This window comes from Leuciscus leuciscus, assembly GCF_965113295.1.
Source record: "Leuciscus leuciscus genome assembly, chromosome: 1".
In the NCBI taxonomy this organism is placed as follows: Eukaryota; Metazoa; Chordata; class Actinopteri; order Cypriniformes; family Leuciscidae; genus Leuciscus; species Leuciscus leuciscus.
In genome coordinates, this window is record NC_138725.1 from 65,193,787 (window position 1) to 65,217,582 (window position 23,796).

General features: G+C 38.0%; 1 protein-coding gene across 3 annotated transcripts in view; it reads right to left on the minus strand.

Annotated features, from left to right (window-relative positions):
• Positions 1–23,796, minus strand: part of gcgra (glucagon receptor a) — a 95,788-nt gene that overhangs the window by 19,280 nt on the left and 52,712 nt on the right. The window contains exons 1-10 of one of the 3 annotated variants that reach the window (XM_082179381.1): positions 17,304–17,338; positions 15,513–15,661; positions 12,438–12,534; positions 12,139–12,246; positions 11,333–11,436; positions 9,340–9,446; positions 9,004–9,172; positions 6,661–6,820; positions 6,477–6,537; positions 2,490–2,559 (exon numbers count right to left, since the gene is read on the minus strand). In XM_082179381.1, coding sequence (XP_082035507.1) covers positions 2,490–2,559; positions 6,477–6,537; positions 6,661–6,820; positions 9,004–9,172; positions 9,340–9,446; positions 11,333–11,436; positions 12,139–12,246; positions 12,438–12,534; positions 15,513–15,566 — 930 coding nt within the window. In that variant the 5' untranslated portion in view covers positions 15,567–15,661; positions 17,304–17,338. Of the gene's footprint in view, positions 1–2,489; positions 2,560–6,476; positions 6,538–6,660; positions 6,821–9,003; positions 9,173–9,339; positions 9,447–11,332; positions 11,437–12,138; positions 12,247–12,437; positions 12,535–15,512; positions 15,662–17,303; positions 17,339–23,796 lie in introns of those variants that run through there. The other 2 variants (XM_082179382.1, XM_082179380.1) reach the window with 2 other exon arrangements.

Sequence of the window (23,796 nt, forward strand, 5' to 3'; positions counted from 1 at the left end):
CATCTTCCTTAACACAGTTACATCAGTACACCACCTTCTGTTGATGTAAAAGCATGTCCCACCACCGCGCGTTTTCCCCGTTGACTCCATATCGCGATCCGCTCTGAACAGCTGAAAGTCCGGTAGATGTAACGCGCTGTCCGGAATGGCTTCGTTCAGCCAGGTTTCCGTGAAACACAGAGCAGCAGAGTTGGTAAAGTCCTTGTTTTTGCGTGAGAGCAGAAGTAGTTTGTCCATTTTGTTAGGGAGAGAGCGGACATTCGCCAGATGGATGCTAGGCAGCGCCGTTCTGAATCCGCGCTGCCTGAGCTTAACGAGTGTGCCGGCTCGCTTCCCACGCCTGCGCGTCTTATACTGTTTCCACAGTGCAGCGGCACAACCGACGACAATGTTCCGCAAAACGCCAGAAGAATCAAAAACTGGTTGGTGATCAGTTGGTGTGCACTGCCGAATGTTCAGCAGTTCGTCCCTGGTATAACTGATAGCGAATGACAAACATAAAACAGGACAAACTAACAAAAACAGTGTAACAACTGGAGAGCTCAACACCGAGGCAGCCATCCGCGGCGCCATCTTGGATCTGGGAACAAGCTGACCTACCGCTTCTGCAACCTCTAAAGCATTGCTGGCAGCACTCATGCGTCTGTTTTTTGAAGCCAGCTTCTGCACCTGACGCACAGCACGGGGACTCAACTTCTTTGATTGACCCTTGCAAGGCCTGTTCCAAGTCGAACCCGTCTTGTAAAACCTCTGTATGACCCTGGCCAGAATTCTAACTCAGTTTCAGGGTGTTACCAATCTTCTTATAGCCTAGGTCAACTTTGTGGAGAGCAACGATTCTAATTCTCAAATCCTTACAGAGTTCTTTACCATGAGGTGCCATGTTGAACATCCAGTGGTCAGTATGAGAGAATTGTACTCAAAGCACAAATTTTAACGGCTCTAATACAATATACACACATTTTTATGGTCCTTTCAAGCAGACAAAAACATGAAAAGGATGAATAGGACATGTGGCTTTGCATGGTGTCACGAATCCGGTCTGTTGCCTTCCGCCCGATAACCACCAGAGATCGCTTCTCCATCATATTGACTCTCACACCACACAACACACTGGACTGCATTTCCCATCATCCATTGCACGGACGACACACACAGCTGATTACACTAATCACGCTCACAGCTGAGAACTATCTCACAATCACTGTCATCCAATCACACACTCTTTATAAGCCTTGGACTTTCTCTCTGTGATCGCCGAGTATTGTATAGCGGCAGCGCATATCCTAGTGATAGCTACTCTACGGAGCACACTCGTTGTTTTAAGTCTTGCCTGGCCTGTTTTCTTGTGTTTTGATATCTGCCTGTGTTTCCAGGATTAACCCTTTGCCTTGCCCTTCGGACTCTGTTTGCCCCTCGTTTGGATCCTTGCTTGTGTACCTGGATTATCTCTCTGCCTTGCCCTGTTGGATATTGTTCACCGATCGTAGACCCACGCTTGCCCTAGGATCTCTCTTGTGTCTTGCCCGTACCATACCTGTTTACCGTTATCTGACCCTTGCCTGTTTACTATGTTTATAAATAAAAGCTTGCACATGGATCCGCACGCCTCACGTCTTGTTCGCCCCGTTACACATGGTTAAACGACACACAGCTATTATCACTTAGGGTGTACTCACTTTTGTTGCCAGCTATTTTGACAATAATGGCTGTATGTTGAGTTATTTTCAGAGGACAGTAAATATATACTGCTATACAAGCAGCACACTGACTACTCTAAAATATATCCAAGTTTAATTTCTATAGTATTGTCCCTTGAGAAGAAATACTAAAATGTTTGCTGAAATATGAGGGGTGTAGCTAAAAAAACAGCTAATACTGATTAATCGTGTTTTGTGTTGTACCACATTCATTCTTCATAATTAGTGGTATTGTAACTGTGTGGTCATCACTCTGCAATTACACTAATACAACTTGTTTTAGTACTACACACTTTTTTATTGCATTATTTCTAAATCTGCCAGTCCTTTTCTTTTTAAACACTGGGTCACTGAAGTTGTAAAAACATGCATTTCTGAGTGGAAAAGAATATTCAATGACGAAAAATATATGAGAATCTTACCCACTGATTGATTGATTGATTGATTGATTGATTGGGATTTGTGACATAAGCACAAATTAAATATTTAAATGATGTTTAAATGATGTTAAATGATTACAAAAACAACATAAAAGAGGTAATAAAGGTTGGTAATATTGTGTGTGCAGGTCCTGAATCCATTCCCCCTCTTTCCTTCTACTTTCCTGTCCAATCTCCAGATAATCAGGGCAAAAAAGCCATTTTGGTTTCATGTTGACTTCAAGGGTGGAGGTAAAGTGGCATTACAGGAGGTGAAGTGTCATTAACAGTGCTCTGGATGTGGGAGACTCAGACTGATAAGTACAGCTAAGAGAGGCTGAAGAGGGACATGAACGAGTCTCTCACTCACCAACACGGCCAGCAGGATGGGAGAGCGAATAATCCACCAGTACTCCATGTGAATATTCTGCATCCAGCATCTGATCAACAACGAGAGATCAAATACATCACAGTAAATGAGCAAATGAGGCCTACTTGTGTTCATCAAATATACTCAACACACACAAAATCATCTCTTATAATGAACATTTACTGGACTGAGGCAACTTAGGTTTACTTGATTATACATATTTTCTAAGAAAAAAAAAATCATGTTAACGTGTGTATCAAATATGATACATCAGGCTTTTGAGGATTATTTATAAATCTTTTGTCTGAAGTTTCAATAAACTGTTCCATTAAAAAAAAAAAAAAAAGGGGGGGAAATATGTCAGACTTTACGGGGTTGATATAGTCTAAATGTATAACGTTTTATGTTACACTTTATTTTAAGGTGTCATTATTACAGTGTAATTACACAAATAAGTACTGAATAATATTAATTAAAGGCACACTTTGCAACTTTTTTGTTCAAAATTAACACTATTTAAATCCTTCTTTCAAAATGTGTGTTTTTGTGTGTGTGTGCCTTACCATGATTCACTATGGTAAGCCTATTATATATGTTTATATTTTAGACCTAGCGGGAAGGTTTTCATGGGAAACTGTGTACATGCGTCACTCGTCCGTGTGTGTCTCGTCATATCCGTATATAGACAAAAGTTATGGCTACTTTGACAAGTATTTGGTGTGGGAGTGATTAGTTGTCATAATGAGCGAGAGAGTTTACATACATGGAGTAGCTAAATCTCCAACCCCCGGGGAATCCCCAGTTTTAAAAAACATTGGTGAATAGAGGAAAGTCTGCTAGCAAAAAAAAAAAAAGAACGTGAGAGAGGTTCTGGCAGACAGTTTGATTTAGGGTTTGTTGCTTAAAATGATGCATAATTTACTCTTATTGCTCTATAAGTACATGTAATGTGTAACAAGGACACTGTAAAATACCAGGTTTTAATATAGCCAGAATTAAAAGTACATTTAATGCCACTGAAGAAAATATTATCTAGAAAGGAATACCAGCTTACTTTTTACTGGATACTGTACATGCACTGTATGATGCTTAATATTTAAAAAGCTAGTAAAAACACAGCCCATTATTTACTGTGCTAATTTGTTGTCATATGACTCCATCGTGCATATTTGTTTTAATTCAGTAAATCAGTGAGACCATTAAGTTATCACTTTAATGTAAATCCATTTTGATTGTTTTTACACTCCAATTTTGTGTATTTTGTGTATTTATTTTTTGCCACTTCTATTAAATAATGCAACAAGATGTTTACAGTTGTGGCTCATATTACTTCTGGTTCATTCATCACACTAGAAATTTAATCATTGTGTTATATTGCATACTGCATATTTTGACAAATACAGTTTCAATGCATACCGGAAATCTGCAAACTGAAAATGCAGCATTATTTCAGTATCTGGAGTGATAGTGTGCAAAAAACGTGACAGACGACATGCTGTCTGGTGAGAGTGGAAATGATGTGCAGCTTATCAACAGGAAAGAGTGATTCTTTTATCTTCCCAATACAGCAGGATGGACGGGGTGATGAGTGTGAGAGAGTATGAACCTTTCCTCAACCCCAGCAGAGCATGACACATTCAAGATATACAACCTACATGGCTTATATCAGTCACTGTGCCTGCTGGTGAGGTATAGGAAAGTGAATAAAAAACACTTAACTGAATGTTTATTGCAATTAAAAGGAAATATATTATATTTTAAATGTATTAAATCCAATTAGCTGAACTTTAAAGGGTTTTTGGACCCACTTAAGTAGGACTTGAGTACATCTATGTAATTTCAAAATTAACTTAAAGTTTACTGCTGAATGTACTGACAAGCATTTATAGTAGACTAAAATATACTATATTCTATTGAAACTTGCATGTCATGTATTTAAATATATCTGTAACTACACATTTGTAATGATGAAGGTGCAATTTATATTTAACTTATATTAACTTTAAAGCCAGTGATTATAGTTTATAAAGTCATAAATATGGATATTTTTCACACAAAAAATAAATAAATAAATGCATCGCTTCACTTCAGAAGGCCTTTATTAACCCCCTGGAGCCGTATGGATTACTTTTATGATGGATGGATACGCTTTTTTGGGCTTCAAAAACTGCAAAGTGCATTTAAATTTCATATTTGAAATCGCCAATGAAATCTGACAACAACTGACTCATAAATTTAGTTTCTAAACGCTCAAATCATGACAACAAAAACAAACAAAAAATTTTTTCATGCTGGATCAGCCAATGCACATGTGCGCGTCTCAGAACACTGACTGTTTCTATAGCAAAAGGATATTCTAACGGCAGCTGCAGTGACGCAATGACTTTACTAATCAGCGATTGGCTCTTTTATTTCGAAGGCGGGTCTTATTCCGCCATTTTGTGCGTTAGACTTTCTCCCATTCATAGTAATACGTGTGCGTGCACCATCTTTGTATATCTAAAGTTTTTGGTTCTACTTACATTTGATGTATAGCAATGTAACTTATGGGGATTATGTAATGCAGTCAGGTTTTAAAATATGGATGAAATAGATACTATTATACAGTACAGGCCAAAAGTTTTGACACATTACTATTTTTAATGATTTTGAAAGAAATTTCTTCTGCTCATCAAGCCTGCATTTATTTGATCAAAAATACAGAATTTTTTTTAATATTGTGATATATTATTACAATTTAAAATAATTGGTTTTCAATTTATTATACTTTAAATTATCATTTATTTCTGTGATGCAAAGCTGAATTTTCAAGATCATTACTCCAGTCTATCACATGATCCTTTAGAAATCATTCTTATATGATGATTCATTATCAAAGTTGGAAACAGTTCTGCTGCTTAATATTTTTTCATAACCTGTGATACTTTTTTAGGATACTTTGATGAAAAAAAAGAAAAAGAAAAAAAGAAGCAAATGTTTTAAAAATAGAAATCTTTTGTAACAACAATATACACTACTCGTCAGTAATTTGGAGTCAATAATTTGTTTTTTTTTTTTTTGAAATAAATCAATACTTTTATTCAGCAAGGATGTGTTAAATTGATTAAAAAAAAAGTGATAGTAAAGAAGATTTATATTATTAGAAAATATTTTTTTATTTTGAATAAATGCAGTTCTTTTTAACCTTTTATTAATCAAAAATATTAGGCAGCAGAACTGTTTCCAACACTCATAATAAATCAGAATATTAGAATGATTTCTAAAGGATCATGTGATAGACTGGATGTCACATGTGACACTGAAGACTGGAGAAATGATCCTGAAAATTCAGCTTTGCATCAGAAAATAAATGATAATTTAAAGTATAATAAATTGAAAACTAATTATTTTAAATTGTAATAATATATCACAATATTACTTTTTTTTTTTCTGTATTTTTGATCAAATAAATGCAGGCTTGATGAGCAGAAGAAACTTCTTTCAAAAACATTACAAATAGTAATGTGTCCAAACTTTTGGCCTGTACTGTATACAGTATGTAACATCAACAGACCCAAAGGGTCATTAATATAAATGTACATCTTGAAAGCCCTTTCAAGAATAGCAGCGGCTAAATGAATGATTTAGAGTACAATATTGTACAACGCACTGTGCAAATTTAAGGACAATGCAATGCGTTGGCTGCTACAGGCACAACCCAAAAGACTGGAGTGGATGTTGCAGGTACATAAAAGTGCTCAATACTCATCTATCATATAGAAGCTGAATCTCTGCATAGCATCAGAGCTTTTGACATCTGGATTAAAGGTAGCTTGTGTTCACAATTTATGTATTTGATTTGTTATAAAACAAACGCTACAGTGACAGAGTACTGATGTCTGCCAACTCTCCAACCGCAAAAACACACTGACTGCTCCACGAGCGCTGGCTTTCATCAGTCTGCCCCGACGCAAACACACTCATCCCATGTGGCTCCAGAGAACTTACTCTTCATTCTCGTACCAGTACTTCACAATCACCCACGGCAGCACGACTATCAGAGGGGCGCCTGAGGGAGAAAGAGAGAGAGAGAGCTTGTGAGATGAGGCATAAACCATCTGCCATGCTCTGTATGAGGAAACTCTTCAACCCTGTTAATGAGGTCACGCCGTAAAAGCTTTGAACCTCTCACCCCAGCCAATGCACAGGTAGATGCCGAATAAATTTCTCTCTGTCAAGACTGTGACGACCAGAAGGCTGTGGAGGTAGATGCCCTCCACCAGCAGCCAGTAGCTGTTAGCAAGTATGCTGTATTGCATCATCACCACAGCAACTCTGCAGCCGACCGCCGTCTGAAACACATACACGTTGACGTGTTTTTGGGTCACTGAAAGCTTTAGGCTCAATTTTAACCTGCCGCCTCTATTCAGTAAACAGGTATTTAAGCTTTATCTATACAAACATGCATTTCAAGGAATATTCCCGGTCATTCCTGGTCATGGACGGCATTTTAGCATGGAAAATGATTTACACTAAAGAGTTTAAAAGCAGAAAGCAGAAGCTGTTTATTAAAGCACTTCCATGAAATCTTCATTACATTAAATGTACAGTATATACTGCATGTTAACATTAGTTCACACAATAGATATCACAAACTAACAACGAACAAATATTTTACAGACAATTTCCATGTTTGTTATATAGTGTTTCATTTTTACCAAGAATAATGTTCTATATGCGGAATGTAGGTAAAATATTAATAATAATTCTTCCGTTAGTTTTAGGGACACTAATTCTAACAAATTGCATTAAATCTATCCTTTAAAAGTAGAATGGTGCTTTTAATACTTTTTTCTATAAAATATCCGACAGGAAAAGAAAGTTCCCCTAATTGAAGAATTCCCAACATGCCGTCCATAGACATTAAATTGTAAATAACCCTGAATATTTCTTTAAAGTAAGTACAGTTGAGGATAGCATTATTGATACCCCTGGTAAATATGAACGAAGATGGCTGTAAAAAAAAATCTGCATTGTTTATCCTTTTGATCTTTAAAAAAATAAGAACATAAAACATATTCGCAACAATCTAACCTTTCATTGAAGTAAAAGAATTGAAAGCGGGGGGAAAATCACATTATGAAATAAATGTTTTTTTTTTCTTTCTCCAAAACACCTTGGTCACAATTATTGCCACCCTTTATCAGTAAAATATCTCTTAAGTATATTCCCATTAATATTGACATTTTTAACACACCAGGGTGACTAGGAACATGAAATTGTCCAGCCATAACTTCCTGTTCCACCGGAGTATAAATATGAGGAAACACAAAGGCTAAGTTCCCTTAATCATCCATCACAATGAGTAAAACCAAAGAATATAGTTCTGATGTGCTAAAAAAAGATTGTTGAACTTCACAGAATAGTAAGAAAATAGATAAAGCATTAAAAAATCCCATTTCTTCCATCAAAATCAACACAAAAATGTGTCACTGAGCACAAAATGAAGCTTCTGCTATGACCATCCCAGTCCGCTGACCTGAACCCTAGAGAAAACTGAAGAGAAGAAGCACCAACATGGATCTGGGAATCTGAAGGATCTGGAGAGATTCTGTATGGAGGAATGGTCTCTGGTCTCTTGTCAGGTGTTCTCCAAACTCATCAGGCATTATAGGAGAAGACTCAGAGCTGTTATCTTGGCAAAAGGAGGTTGCAAAAAGTATTTAATAAAAGGGTGCCAATAATTATGGTCAACGTGTTTTGGAGAAAAACATTTATTTCATAATGTGATTTTCCCCCCACTTTAAATTTTTTTTACTTCAATGAAAGGTTAGATTTTTGCCATTTTTTTGAAAGAAAGATCAAAAGGATAAACAATGCAGATTTAGTTTTTTACAGCCATCTTTGATGATATTTACCAGGGGTGCCAATCATTCTGACCACAACTGTCCAATAGGCATAGGACTATTTAAAATATCCATGAATCCATAGATATACACTACTGTTCAAAGGTTTGGGTTAGTATTTTTTATTTATGAAATGTATACTTTTATTTAACGAGGATGCATTACATTTTCAAGACTTTCATCTTTCATGATACTTAATTAGATGTTAATTCCAATTCAAAGGAAAATGTATTTTAGTTTAAATTTATATTAGTAAACTTTTAGTATAAATTTATAGTGCTTTTTGAGCTTTATATTCAATAAAGAATCCTGAAGAAATGTACCACGGTTTTCACAACAATATAAAGCACCACAACTGTTTTCAACACTGATAATAATCAGAAATGTTTCTTGAGCATCAAATCAGCATATTAGAATGATTTCTGAATCATGTGACACTGAAGACTGGAGTAACCGTCACTGGAATAAATTACATTTTAAACTTTATTCAAATAAAAAATGGTTATTTGAAATTGTAATTTGAAATGCTTCGTCAGCAGAAGAGACTAAAACATTGAAAAATGTTTGAACGGCAGTGTATTATTATCATTTCATAACAAATCATAAAGAAAGACAGCAGGTTATTGGACCTCGTTTTTAACCATCCACTCCACCTCCAGTTCAGTGGTGATGTCCTGACCAACATGGAAGGTATCAGGCCTTTCCAACATGGCATCTTTGATGAGGATAGAAGAGGCTCGCAGGATAAAGGAGGCAAACAAGTTCATGTGGATGTTGTTTCTCATGCAGTGCAGCTTCCTGCAGGGTCCAAAGAGCAATGATTGAACAGTCAGAAAGCTGTTCATTGTTCACACAAAGAAAACCAACTCCTTAACCATAAACGCTTTCAAAGATCCAAAAACTGATGCAAAAACACGTTTTCAATTTAAAATGTAAGCAGAAGGAAAAGATGACTTGAATGTTACCTAAAGGCCACAAGTATGCCCAACGCCAGCACCAGCGCCCCGAGAGACAGAGAATATCCAACGGTGTACATGGTCCGAAACTGACTGAGGATCCGTCCGTAATGTTGCTGCACGCAGACATACAAATACATTTGATCAGACAATGACGCAAATGCACACAAATTATTAATATCCAATAGTCTCTAAAGCAACTTCTAATGTAATACTTTGATGTGCTTTTATATTAGGAGCATGCAGGTTAAATTCTTTGATAATATGTCTACGTTTATACAGTAAATGATCGCAGTTCACACAGCATCTGAATTCAGTCGTCAGATCTGTATTTGAGTCTATAATATGGCTACGTTCACACACAGTTCAGTTATTTACGAGAGTTTCAATCACATTCTATAACCGAACTCAGAGGACTCAAAGCCGCAATGTGTGAATGGAACCGGACTGGGGTGTGAATGGAACCGGACTGGGGTGCGTTTCCCAAAAGCATCGTTAGCCAACTATGTTTGCAAGTTTCGTCATTATCAGCATAGTTCAACGAGTCGGTGTTTCCCGAAACCATCGTTCTAACGAACATTCGCAAACAGCATCGCAAACTTGCGTGGTTGGATCTACAACTCTCGACTTGTGGTTAGAAGCAGAGTTTCTGGTTTGCATGACACGTGGACTCAATATATCCTTATCTTAAGCAAAATAAGCAAGCTGACATTCAGTACAACCTGTGTCTTTTATTTAGAATACATAAAAATATAATTTACGTCTTTTAGTTTGTCAAGAGTTTTAAAGCGTCGTTTTTGAAGACTGCGCATGTGTGAACGTGCTCTACTATATAAGAACGAGCCTATGACTGAATCTGGAAATAAAGCAAAATAACTGAGAAAAATGAGAAATAGTCCTCAGATGCCATGTCTGTAATTTATAGCAAAACATCTAGCGTTAATTCAATCTCAAACAGATTCATTAAAAGAAGTTATTACTCCACCACGTTGCGTGACGTCATAAACCAACGTGGTTGAACGATCACTTTGTGACAATACGGTTTCGGGAAACAGTCGTGCCTAGCAAGTTGATTTCTTTAACGATGCATCGTACTATGGTAGTGAAGCAGCGAGTTACGTCATTGTTAACGCACCCCTCGACAACCAGTTAGTGACTAAATTGAAAAAGACATTTTGGTAACACTTTACAATAAGGTTTCATTTGTTTACATTTGTTAACTACATTAGTTAACCACTGTAAAAAGCGATCAGTTGACTTAACTAAAAAAAATAAAAAAAAGTGAGGAAACCCGTTGCCTTAAAATGAAGTAATAAACTTCATGCGTAATAAAAAAAATAAATAAAAAAAAAGTTATGTGCACTTGACAATTCCATATAACTTAATTTTTTCAATTACACATAAAAGTTTATTTGCTTTATAATTTTAAGCCAACGGGTTTCCTTACTTATTTTAAGTCGTCAACTGATCACTTTTAATGAAAAATAATAAAGAATTATTAATCTTAGTTAAATGTTAATTTCAACATTAACTAATGCATTGTTAAAATCTGAAGTTGTATCTGTTAATATTATTTAATTGACCTGAGCTGACATGAACAGTATTTTGTTCATATAAATACTATAACAAATTATTATTAATTGTTAGTTAATGCATTTAAAGTGTTACCAACATTGTTTTTTAAGACACGAACTGTGTACAACTAAACTGCATTAAGGATGAAATACATTACATGTCATTTTAGCTCAAACTTTTACACTGATCTGCAGTCGGGTTGAATTGATACTAGTTGCAACCAGTCAGAGCCAGTCTGCAGATTTTGACAGATTTCTGACACATGTCTGATATCTTGTGCCGACTTTAGAGGGGAATATGTTTTAAGATTTTAAAAGTTGTTTAGTGTATTCCCACCTTTAGTGGTGCAGAATTGAGCATAAATGATCTTAAAAATGTTTAAGATCTTATAGATATTTATAATAACAATCACTTATTTCTCACATACCATGTTGATTTGCGTGGGGTCACGTGACAGACATTCGCTGGCATTCCTCTGCTTGCTATACTGTCCGTCTGCATCACACTCCAGATACACGAGCCCATGTCGAACTGACACACAAGCACATTCACAGATGGAGTGGTCACACAGGGTGCATAAGAGAATACTCCATATGGAGAAATGTGTTCAAATAGTGGAAGAAGATGAGCTAAGCTAAAAGAAGTGCATTATGTAAACTGCAGCCACAAATAATACATTTTTTACAGTCTTTTAATCATTGAAATTGCAACAAATGATGTTTTATAAACAAAGTTCGGGAGGAGCACGTTCAAATAATCAATCCAATCTACTCGTCATCAAACAATTATGTCTACCCTAATCAGCATGACAAGAAGTATATATATATACACACTGTCAACTCACCTAATATTCCTTGACAGTTTTCCAGCATCCCTCCACCACCCCGACTCCTCACTCTTGGCTTAATCTTTTACAGCCAGGAATACGGGGGGAGTACTCTGGGTTCGGGCCGAATACCGAGCCCGGAGCCCTCTCCTCGGACAGCACGCCAAATACGCATTTATTCTATCTAACTTATTTGTAAGTGTGAACTAGTGAATCATATTTAATGTCAAGCTTGAACAAGTGTAAATAGATCTTAAGTTTGATTTATGCTTTTTGCAATCTGAAAACAGTTTATGTTTTCTACCCCCGAGAAAGTTTTCTACCCCCCCCCCCACACCAATTGTTGCAATGTAAATAACGCTTTATAGTCCTATAATAAATAAATGTAAATGTTATATTTACAGTACCTTCCTTGTGCCAGGGCAGGTACCAGGGACAAGCCACACTCACTGTAGTATTGGGCAAAGCATCCGGCCAGCAGGCATACTTATCAAACGTTCGGTTGCACACGACACCTGGAAAAAAAAACATTGATGTTAAAGTCTGCTAGTCTTTGCTTGTTGTGCTGGACATAATCTGTATGTGACATGACTCCTAATCTGAGGGCTCAGCAGTGTTTTCTAACACACATACCTTAACAGCACTGTGCACTTTTATCATCGCTGGACTATGATCCAAGCCTTATGGAAGGACAATAACAAATCACCTGTCATTGGCGGTTCTCTGCTGATATTTTGAAAACATTCATCTCGGTACTTCATCCATCTTGCCATCAAAGTTTTGAGGGATACGGCAGATGACACCTGTAAGATCCAATTAGTGAATTTATTTTTCTATAAAACATAAAAGAAATTAGCTAGCAGAATTTCAAGGCTGTATGTTGTAATACAGTGAAAGTAGATGGTGAAGCTTTTGTGTTGTGTTGGTTTAGATGGAGTGTTAAAAAATAACCATAAAACACAGTAACCGCTGAACTTCTGCAAGCTGGGATTCATTAATGAACCTGTGTGATGGTATATTATTTTGTTTTATTTCCTCACATGAATATGCTGAATTAATGCCTAATCTAATCTTTAGTGAGTTGCATAACGCTCAGACTCTTAGCCAACTTGAAAAAGAGCTGAAAGGTGCATGTTGCATTTCTATTTGTTTTCTGCTTTTTAAGACATAACTGACTAAAGGTTTACACAAAATTAATTATCCCAAAAAAGTAGTTGCAGCACACAAATAAAAAAGGTAGAAATAAAAAACATTAAATTTCAGTTTGAGTAAATCTACTTAGGGTTCAGAGTATTTATTTTTTCCCACATTAATTTCCCATGTCTAGTACAATTATGTGGTGAACTATGACAACATGCCCCATAGGTGGGGCACACTGTAACATGACCATATGACAGCTTAAAATGCTATCTGATCTAATCAAAAAATATAGAAGACAAACTAAAATATTTTCTCAATAAAGTACAATTATTAACTTTTTCATATAAAATAATGCCATTTTTTAATAAAAAAAATTTTTTTTTGTGAGTTTGACAACGAACACACAGCAATACAATATAGTTCAAAACATAATAATAATTAATAATTTCTGAACATTGACTCTTAGGGCCCTATCTTGCACCCAGCGCAAGTGACTTTGTACACCGACGCATGTATCATTCCTATTTTGCACCCGCGCAAAGCAGACTTTTCCCTCCACAGAAGCACGTCGGTAAGTTAGGAAATACACTTGCGCTCCCGGGGGCGGTTCAGCACAAAGAGGAGGCGTGTTCCGGCGCAAACGTTCCCTCATACTATTTTGCAGGTTTAGAAAACAATTGCGCCACTAACCAGGAAAAAATTGTTTAAAGTCAGTGGCGCGTTGCGCATGTTATTCATATGCTATTTTAAGGGCGCATGCTTGGCCATAATCAATGTAGCGTGTGCACAACGCGCATACACTTTGATTCTCTCATCTACACAGAAGCAGCAGTTTTCATTTTTGCAAATCATACATTATTACGATAGATAGATAGATAGATAGATAGATAGATAGATAGATAGATAGATAGATAGATAGATAGATAGATAGATAGATAGATAGATAGATAGATAGATAGATAGATAGATAGATAGATAGATAGACAATTTATTATAAAAGCATACATCTAGCTTACACATTTACCCAAATTATCATACGCCTGTTTAACCGAAGTTCATTTGGGTGGGTTTCTCCATTTCAATATAACTTCTCTCTTTTACGGCCGTGACGAGAACGTCGGTCTCCTCGGCTGTGAACCGCTCCTGGCGTGTTATAATAGCAATCCGCCGTTATAATAGCAATCCGCTATGGAAAAAGCGCTCCTGCTCTTAAAGGGAATGTGAGATGACGCTCTGATTGGTTTATTTCACGTTACGCCCAAACCACACCTATGAATAATGAAGCTACTTCAGACCAACCCCTTTTAGATTTGCGCCTGGCGCAAGAGTCATTTACCCCGCCGGGAAAATAGCAACAGCGCCGAGACCCGCCCACAAAGTTACTTGTGCTTTGCGCTTGACACTTGCGTTTCAGATCGTTAAAATAGGGCCCTTAGTCTTTATTCACCTTTTTCTCATGTTTTCTCAACAGAATTCATAAAAGTATAGAATAGAATAGAATAGAATAGAATAGAATAGAATAGAATAGAATAGAATAGAATACAATAGAATAGAATAGTTTAGTTCTAATAGGGGCACATTGTAACACAGTTTTATAATGTTCCCCATCTGTGCAACATGAGATTTAAACCTCGCTAGTGTCTTCTGCTAGTTAGCGAAGCATTAAAGAACCATATCAACTGTTAAATAACATATTGGAGATTAAAATAATATCAGATTTGTCTAATTTAAAATAAACACAAAAAATAGAGATGAAAAATTAACACAAGTAAGAAATGTACTTTTGCTATGGTTAAATAAATATTCAGTGATATCTTCTATAGATTTCTGAATTTTGTCGCTATTTTTTTTCTATATAGTGTTGATATGGCAACTAGTAAATACACTAAGTTTCGTCATGCTAGCATGTGGAAGTAGCAAGGGTGTTACAGCCGGCCCCGCGTTAGTTTGTGCCCCGCTCTCCCCTACCTGATTATAATTTGAACGGTACTGTGATAGCTTGTTACTTTTAAAGTTACTAAATTGCAACTTTATAATTACAAATATATTTAAATACATGACATACAAGTTTCAATAGAAATGACATTAAAGTATATTTATATTTACAGTAAGTGGGTCAGCAAATTGCATTTAACATACATTTTAAGTACAACACATTTTTATTTAAGTGCACTTAACATTCAATTAGGTGTCTGAAAACATAACGTTCATTTTAAATATTCTCTTAAAGTATATTATTTTCATATTAAGTATGCTGAAGTGCTATACTTCTTTTTCACAAAAGGGCTAGTCAAGCCCCTGTTCGGGAGACAGGTTGGGTGACCAGATGTCCAGATAAAATCAGGACAGTCTCGATTATACTAGCCATGCCCCACGTCCTGATGGAGCTACAGGGCGACGTTTGTCCCGATAATTAGTGTTAGCTTTATTCTGATTGTATAAAAAAATGCTTTAAACTGAAATTGGTAACAGTATTATACAAAGAAGTATACAACCACTGATTCCTCTTCAGAATACTGAGAGCTGCGTAACAAACATGCAGTGAGTAACTGCACAAATGACGGAATAATTTTTTCACGGTCATCTGGTCACTTTAAGAGATGGCGAGAGAATAAAGAGAGGAGGGGGGATAATCTCTGACCTGGATGCAGGAGGAGAAACTGAGTAGGGTCAGAAGGAGGAATACTTGTGACATCCCTTAGTCCTGCTGCTGCTGGCACTGGGAGGGGAGCCGAGGGTCCAAAGGGATATGCTCACCTCATAGGAAGGCTTCAGCTGTCACCACACAACCTAAACCACAGACAGACAGACAAACAGACAGAGAGTCAGAGATCAACATGTTATCAAACAGCAAACCATGATCTGTGATATACAGTATACAACATACATTTAGTCTACTACAAATTGTGATTTTAAAAATACCTCATAAAGCAGAAAACTAGTGTACACACTATAAGTGAAAAATAAGGGTACGTTTACACGACACCGATGTACCAAAAAGAGAAAAGGTTTTCCTTTGTGTTTTTCGCATGCGTACGACAACGCTGTCAAAATTATCCCGTTCGCCAAGGATCCGCGAAATTGACTGAAAACCCTGTATTATTCATGCCAGGCCAGTAGTTGGCGATGTGACTGTACATAAACACTACGCATCTCTAGACTGAACACATAATATGCATGCGCATGATGTCACCGTTTTCACAAATTCGCATTTTCGTACTTTACACAGATGAAGAGACGAAGAACGGCCAAAACGCATAACATTTTTCAGTTTTTAGTTGAAAACAGTTTCGTGTTCAAGGCTCCATTTATTTGAACACTAATATTGTGAAATAATTTAAAATAACTGTTTCTATTTGAATATATTTTTAAAATGTAATTTATTCATGCGATCAAAGCTGAATTTCCAGCATCATTACTCCAGTCTTCAGTGTCACATGATCCTTCAGATCCTTCTGATATGATGATTCGATGCTCAAGCAACATTTCTGATTATTATCAGTGTTGAAAACAGTTGTGCTTCTTCATATTTTTGTGGAAATGTAATGTATGTTTTTACAGGATAAAAAAAAAAAAAAAAAATGTATGAAATGAAGTGATGAATATAGACAGCTAACAATATAAAATTATCATAACACAACATAATATTTAGCTAATTTTCCCCATCCTCCCAAAACAAGCCTGGGAACCAGAACTGATGTTGGCTCTTGAGTAATAATGCGAGAAGTGTGGGCCTCATTGGCTCCCTAAACTTATTTCACTGTTTGCTAAATGTAAGCAATCAGGATAGCATACAGAACAAAGAATGTTTGCAGTGCAATTAAGGCATGGACTACTGGTCTACAGTATAAAAACAACAGGCTCATTATCCCAGAGTGAAGAAGCCTCTGGGAAAAGGAAGGTCACAGACTGTTGACCATGTCACGGTCTTTGCTCCAAGCTCTTGCTTGCGTGATGAAGCAGATAGTTGTGGATAGGATACACTAACACTTACACTGCATTCAGCTCAATTACTAGCATGCTTTAGAGAGAGGTGATGTTAGAACTGAACATGATGGTAACAGATATGATCACAGTACAGATATAGACTCTAGTAAGCTGCCTACATACTATAGGCTGCAAATTAAATGGATAGTTTACCCAAAAATGATAATTATGTAATCATTTGCTCAACCTCATGTTGTTTCAAACCTGTATGACTTTTTTCTTCTGTTGAATATAAAATAATACATTTGTAACCAAACTGTTCTGGTAACCATTGACTTTGTATTGACAAAAAACACTGAGATATTTCTCACCATTTCTTCTTTTATGTTCCCCACAAAGAGTTGCTCTACTGTCTGTTTCAAGTATGATGCTGCCTTTGTAGTAAACAGCAAGGTACTGTAGCTCACTGATGTTGGCAACCCAAAGTGTAGTAACAGTTACTCACCTGGTTACTGATCCACATCCCACCCCTACTTCAGCTGTAGTCGGAGAACAGAACGAAATCTGAAACGTTTCTGCAAAAAACACCTTTACCATGGAAACATTTTTGGCTAAAACGTTTCAAATTCCATTCTGTTCCAGTCTGGGCAGGTTGGGACAGGCATGTCACTGAAATGATCTTTTGACCTTATTGTGGTTAATACACAAAAAATAACAAACAGCAGCACTAGCCAATAGCTCCAGGAATAAATTAAATAAAAAATTACATCAATTTGACATTTATCTTAAATTTTTTTTTATTGCATCCGATGGCAGTTGCTCTGCTATCAGATGGCACCTTCTGGAAATACACAATTTACACTCTGCAGAATGTTTTGAGTCAATTTATTATATATATAAGGCTGGAATTAAAATATATACTGATATGCATGGACAAATCATTTATAATAAATGCTGCAATATTCCATAAATGTAGGAATTGTTAAAGGGGTCATATGATGGTTCTAAAAAGAACATAATTTGGTGTATTTGGTTTAATGCAATGTGTTTACGCGGTTTTAGGTAAAACAAATAAAAATTATTATTATTTTACACATACTGTACATTACTGTATTGTTGCTCCTCTATGCCCCGCCTTTCTGAAACGAGTCGATTTTGACAAAGCTCATCGTTCTGAAAAGAGTGGTGTGCTCTGATTGGCTAGCGATCTAGTGCATTGTGATTGGCCCAAATCCCTTAAGCATCAGCTCCCAAAGCAATACTGACAGGTGATAACGACGGTCAATTCAATATCAATAACTACCTTATCAATTCAAGCCGAATCTGATCCGGAAAATGCAGATGTCCAAGCTGAACGATCAACTTTGCCAGCGCGATTGGACCAGAACGTATCAGATTGGTAAGGTTTTATTCAATTGGGGACATAATTACTGATTATAATGACTTCTACCATATTTTTACGCGTCATGCCGCGTTACGGGTGTGAGAAAACTATGTAAACATAAAACTATGTCTGCATTTGTGATCGTAGAAACGACAAGCAAGCACTACTCTATACTGATCAAAACTCGCATTTGAATAGTCAGTAGCAAATTCTTAAAATATGAAAACTTACTTACAGGCTGTGTGAATCAGAAACGCCAGAATGTACTTGCAAAGATGGAATTGCCCCACTTTTTAAGGTGATGATACACAGGGCAACTTTTTGAGCAATGTTGCTGGCAATGTTGCCGTCAACGGGCAACCAAATGAGACACAGGGCCCACGACCGATCTAAATGATCCAGATAGAAATTGATTGCCCCCACACACTGACATACATGTAGATTTGTGGGGGCATGTTTGAACGAAGCATTTTAGGAAGGTGTGGCTGAGCCTTACATTTTATAAAGAATATCTCAATGGGTTTGAGACTTTGAGCTTTGTAAATATGCAGATCTTATACTTGCACTAACAGCTATAACACACTAAAGAAAAAGGAAAACAAGAAATCGCATCATATGACCCCTTTAATTTTGTTTAATAAATCCTGACAGATACCACACTATCCCAATTTCATGTTGATTTCAGAATGATGATTTAATGACTGACAATTTTGCAGAGGTTTTAGACTTTAATAACACTGTGTGCATTCAAAGTAACCATGCTACTACAGATTCAGTATCATTATTTAACTTCACGCTAAGTAGAAAATGTTGTTGTTATTAATAACAGCAGTTAAGATGGTTCATGGAGAGGTACAGAAAAATTAGAGTGACACATGCCCGAAGCATTTCTTCCGCACACCCCATCCACTGCTGGAAGCTCAGGATGGTCTGTCAGTGAAATGAGCTTCCGCAACATGGCACAGGACAGAAACGATTAGAGAGGATTCTGCATATCTGAATGCTATGGTTTTGATGATGAACATACAGAGCAAGGGACAAAAGACTAAATCCGTGTGAAATTAGTTTCTGGTCTTGCATCCTAAGTGAGCTGCAGTGCAAATAAATAAATAAAATAAATAATAATAATTTCTTAATCAGTATTTTAGACTTTCATTAAAACATATCCAAAAATCCTTAAAACAAGATGAATTTACATTAATTGCTAAAATGTATTTTCTATTGGCAGGTAAGTTAATATATTTATTTTTATTTTTTTATTTTTTTTGCAGTGTAACATGACTGTCTGTCACTCACTTCGATGTGGTGTTGATGACTGACACTAGGAGTCCCACTCGGGAGCCCCAAAACACCTCTGACACTTTGAGAGAAAGACCAATGAGAATTAGTGAGTGTAATTTGCATGTCACTACCCCGGACATCCGGGTATAAAAGGGTGAAGGCGTGCATCACTCATTCAGATTTGCTCTTCGGAGCCAAACGATTGTCATTTCTACACAAGCTCATTTCATTCACCTCTGGAAGAAGAGAGTTGCATTTCAAAAGAGTGAAGTGACGTGAAGGCCAAGTATGGTAACCCATACTCAAAATTTGTCCTCTGCATTTAATCCATCCAAGTTAGTGCACACACATTAGGAGCAGTAAAGACACACACTGCAAACTGTGGACACACACGGCCGGAGCACCCGGGGATGCACGGTGGGTGCCTTTCTCAAGGGAACCTCAGTCGTGGCTATTGAGGGTGGAGATAGCGATGTTCATTCACTCCCCCACCTACATTTTTACTTCCGGTATTGAGGATCGAACCGGCAACCTTTGGGTTACAAGTCTGACTCTCTAACCATTAGGCCAAAACTGCCTAAAAATGTGCCCACAAACTTCATCATCCTGGTCCTGGTGATCCACACATCAATCCCCACGGGCCTCCTGTTTGTCCCTTGTATTGCATATTCTGCCCGGTGGAATTCCCGAATGGCTTTGACGTTGTGTCACATGGTGCAACTGATTTCTCACTCGAGGCTCCAGATTAGGATGATAGCACCATCAGAGGGTGGTCTTATTGCCTTCCGACGCTGAGGACTCGGCTGGTCTCCCACCCTAGGGTGTGGTAGCTCAGTCTGAGTCTGATGCAGAGTTGTCAGCCATACTTGTCCTGGCCATCGAAAACATGGAGCTGGAAAGGGATCCTCCATCCTGTCCTGAGCGTTCGTGGCTGGATGATTGGTATCTGGGCTCGGAACGTGACTCACAGCCGTGCCCAGCCCCAGTGCCTTTCTTCCGGGAAGTGTATGAAGAACTGACAAAGTCATGGAGGGCATCTTTCACTGCCCAGTCCTACTTCATAAGCTCTAGTTCTGAGCCGGGATTGATGCAGGAACTATGCTTGGGAACCGACTTTACTCTCGGCCAGAGCTCTTGCTCCTTGCGACAGCCCCTCTCTGGTGAATCCCCCTGAGGAAGGACCTTCTTTGTCAGGGACAGGGCACAATCTGGCATCTACGCTCAGACCTCAGGAACCTCCATGTCTGGCCTCTGGACAGGATGCGGAAGGCTTGAGTGGGCTATCACTAGCGGTTATAAACACCATCACTCAGGCTAGAGCCCCCTCTACGAGGCGGGCCTATGCCTTGAAGGAGTCTGTTCCCCCAAGGTGAAGACCCACAGAGGTGCACAGTCAGGTCATTGCTTTCTTTCCAGCAGAAGAGATTGGAAATGTGCCTTGAGATCTGTCTGGAATACTCTCACATGATCCTCAGACCCCAGCCGGGCTACGTGCAAATTCCCACTTCCCTTTTAGGGAGCAAGTGGTGAGCTTGCAAGCACTGTCTCGGGATGAGGCAGACTCAGCTTTGTCATTGCTGTGTCCAGTACGCACGCTGCATGTTTTCTTGGACCACACGCAGAGCTTCAAAAGCTCTGAGCAGTTCTTTGTCTGTTTTGGAGGACAGCAAAAGGGGAAGGCTGTGGATGCCATTGCCTTGGCATACCAGGCCCAAGGTGTGCTGTGCCCCTTAAGAGTGCATGCACACTCCACAAGAAGTGTTGCATCCTCCTGGGCTCCAGCAAACGGCATCTCTCTAACAGACATCTGTAGAGCGGCAGGCTGAGCGACACCCAAAACCCTTCGTGAGATTTTATAATTTGTGGGTTGAGCCATTTTCGTCCCATGAGCTATTGAGTATGAACAGGTAAGTTATGGACAATGGGCCGGGTGTACTGCTTGCACACAGAGCCTTTCCCCTCCCTGTGGTCATCATGTGCGCTTTTTTGTCCATGTGACTTTCCTGGACTGGCGAACCCTGGAAGTGATATTTTTTCCCCCTCAGCAGTCGAGTCCAGTGGAGGAATACAACGCCAGGTCCAGTCCTCGTGATGAATACTCTTTTTCTGGTCAGTCCGTATACTTGGTGCTAGGTGCTCCATACGTAGTGGTTCCCTAATGTTAATCTCATATTATGTATTCTCCACGATACGGTTTTCCTAACGGTAACCCTGTGTCTTCCCCTAGGCAGAGCTCCGTCTCTGCCGCCAGTTGCTACGTTTCTAGTAGTTCCACTCTTTTCAGGTAGGACCTACTCCAGGGACCTTTTTTTTTTACGAGTGGTACTTCCTGGTTGGTAAGTCCATGTGATATATTCTCCACATATTAACCTCTCTTATGGCATGATGTTTTTTCCGTAGTGAGAGAGCGCTTCCCCAGCACTAATTCTGGTCTGCATAGCTGTGAGCTTCTTTTTTTAAAACAGAAAGAGAGAAAAGGTCAAAAAGACCAGCTGAAGCGACCTTTTCCCATTGTAAATACTGTCCTCTCTGTCCCCACGTGGTACAAATGTCTACAGGGCTTATGTGGGGCGTTGGGTAGGTTTTATGTTGCAAGTGCGCTTGTTACCCAGCAAGTAGGGCTTGCCGAAATCTGCAACGGCAAAACCTTGTCACACAGTTTAGCTATTGCGTTTACTATTGTAACCTCTGTTCCCTGATGGAAGGAACAAAGCATGGTGTCCCTCCTGCCGCAGCACTGAACTGCCCGCTGAAATGGCCAGGGACACTGTCTTAGCTCTTCAGCACAAACCTGAATGAGTGATGCATGCTATCTCCCTTTTATGCTCGGGGGAGTAACTTTAAAGAGGCTCTCCAGTGTGTTCATGTTTTTACTGGCAGACGTCAGGCCTTGACGGACTCCACATAGGAAATGAACCAGAGAAGATTTCCACATCAAAGAAGGCAGAGCCTCAGAGCCACACCTACCTATAATGTTATTGACACCGACCAATGGTAGTTTGAAGGTGTTTACCAGCCAGAGTGAACTTTTCCATAAAGTTCGCTTTGGCAAGCTGTTTCGAACTCCCGAAACAAACACCAAGTGAACTTCGTTTTGGCCTGATTTTGTTCGAGATGACATCACAACAGTTCATTCTTCGATTTCGCTTAACGTATATCAGGGCCTTTTGAATCACAAAAAGTTGCTGCAAAACCCCTGAGTCCTGACCATTGGGAAGAGGGGGGAAAACGGTTTGCTGTGTCATCTTTTACTTTACTTTGATTTTCCAGGTGATTTTACATTTGGAGAAAAGCCAAAGCCTGTCTTAAACTCACAAACTATGTTGCAACTCCTGAGGGATGAGCAGTTTTTTCACTAAACTAAAGTTGCATGCACCATTTTCCAAATTTAAATAATTTCAGTGAGTTTTGAGAAAAAAATTCATTTAAATTCTGCAATTGTTCCATTATATTGGCCATTACACACAAAGCTCTCCTCCATACTAAAGCCTCCAATAGATCACAGAAATGCATTATGTGCACTCTACCCAAAATCTAAATTCTTGTCTTCTTGCAGAAATCCATCAGAATGATTAGTAAGGCAGTGTGAGGCCAAATCAAAACTCTTCCAGAGAGAGGAGGACAAAAGTTAAACCCAGACACACAGACAGATAATTACTGTATGGACAGTTGGTCATACTGGCAGTATAATCATTAACCAAACCAATTGGCAATGGATGTCAAGGTTATGTATAATTATGTAAAATGTACACTGAAAAAAAAGTGAAACAAGCATGTTATTTATTTAAAATGTATTTTTATATTGGTCTAATTGAAAAATTGTGGTTTCTGGTTTCATGAATTGAGAAATACAAATTTTCTAGATCTTTTGACGTATAAGAGGTCATTGTACTATATATAAAAATAAAAAAACGTCTGAACGTTTCAGAACTCAAAACGTCCTCATTAGACCAAAAACAGTTTTATTGAAACCAAGTTGGAAAAACGACTCGTTTAAAATTTCCCTCGCCCACTGATTCGTGCATGTCATGTAGTGGTAAAAATGAGAGAGACGCAAACACAGGATTTCTCCAGCAATTACTCTGTATTTTTTCATTTTTCACTTTGCAACGAACAGGCTTAGTGCAATATATTCTTATTAATGCAATATTATTTTTGTACTGTATGTAATATTGTTTGTGTTTGTTGTATTTTTTCGGCACCAAGGGAAGCACTTCCTAATTTCGTTGTATGTGAGTATAATGACCATAAATACTTTCTATTCTATTCTATTCTATTCTATTCTATTCTATTCTATTCTATTCTATTCTATTCTATTCTATTCTATTCTATT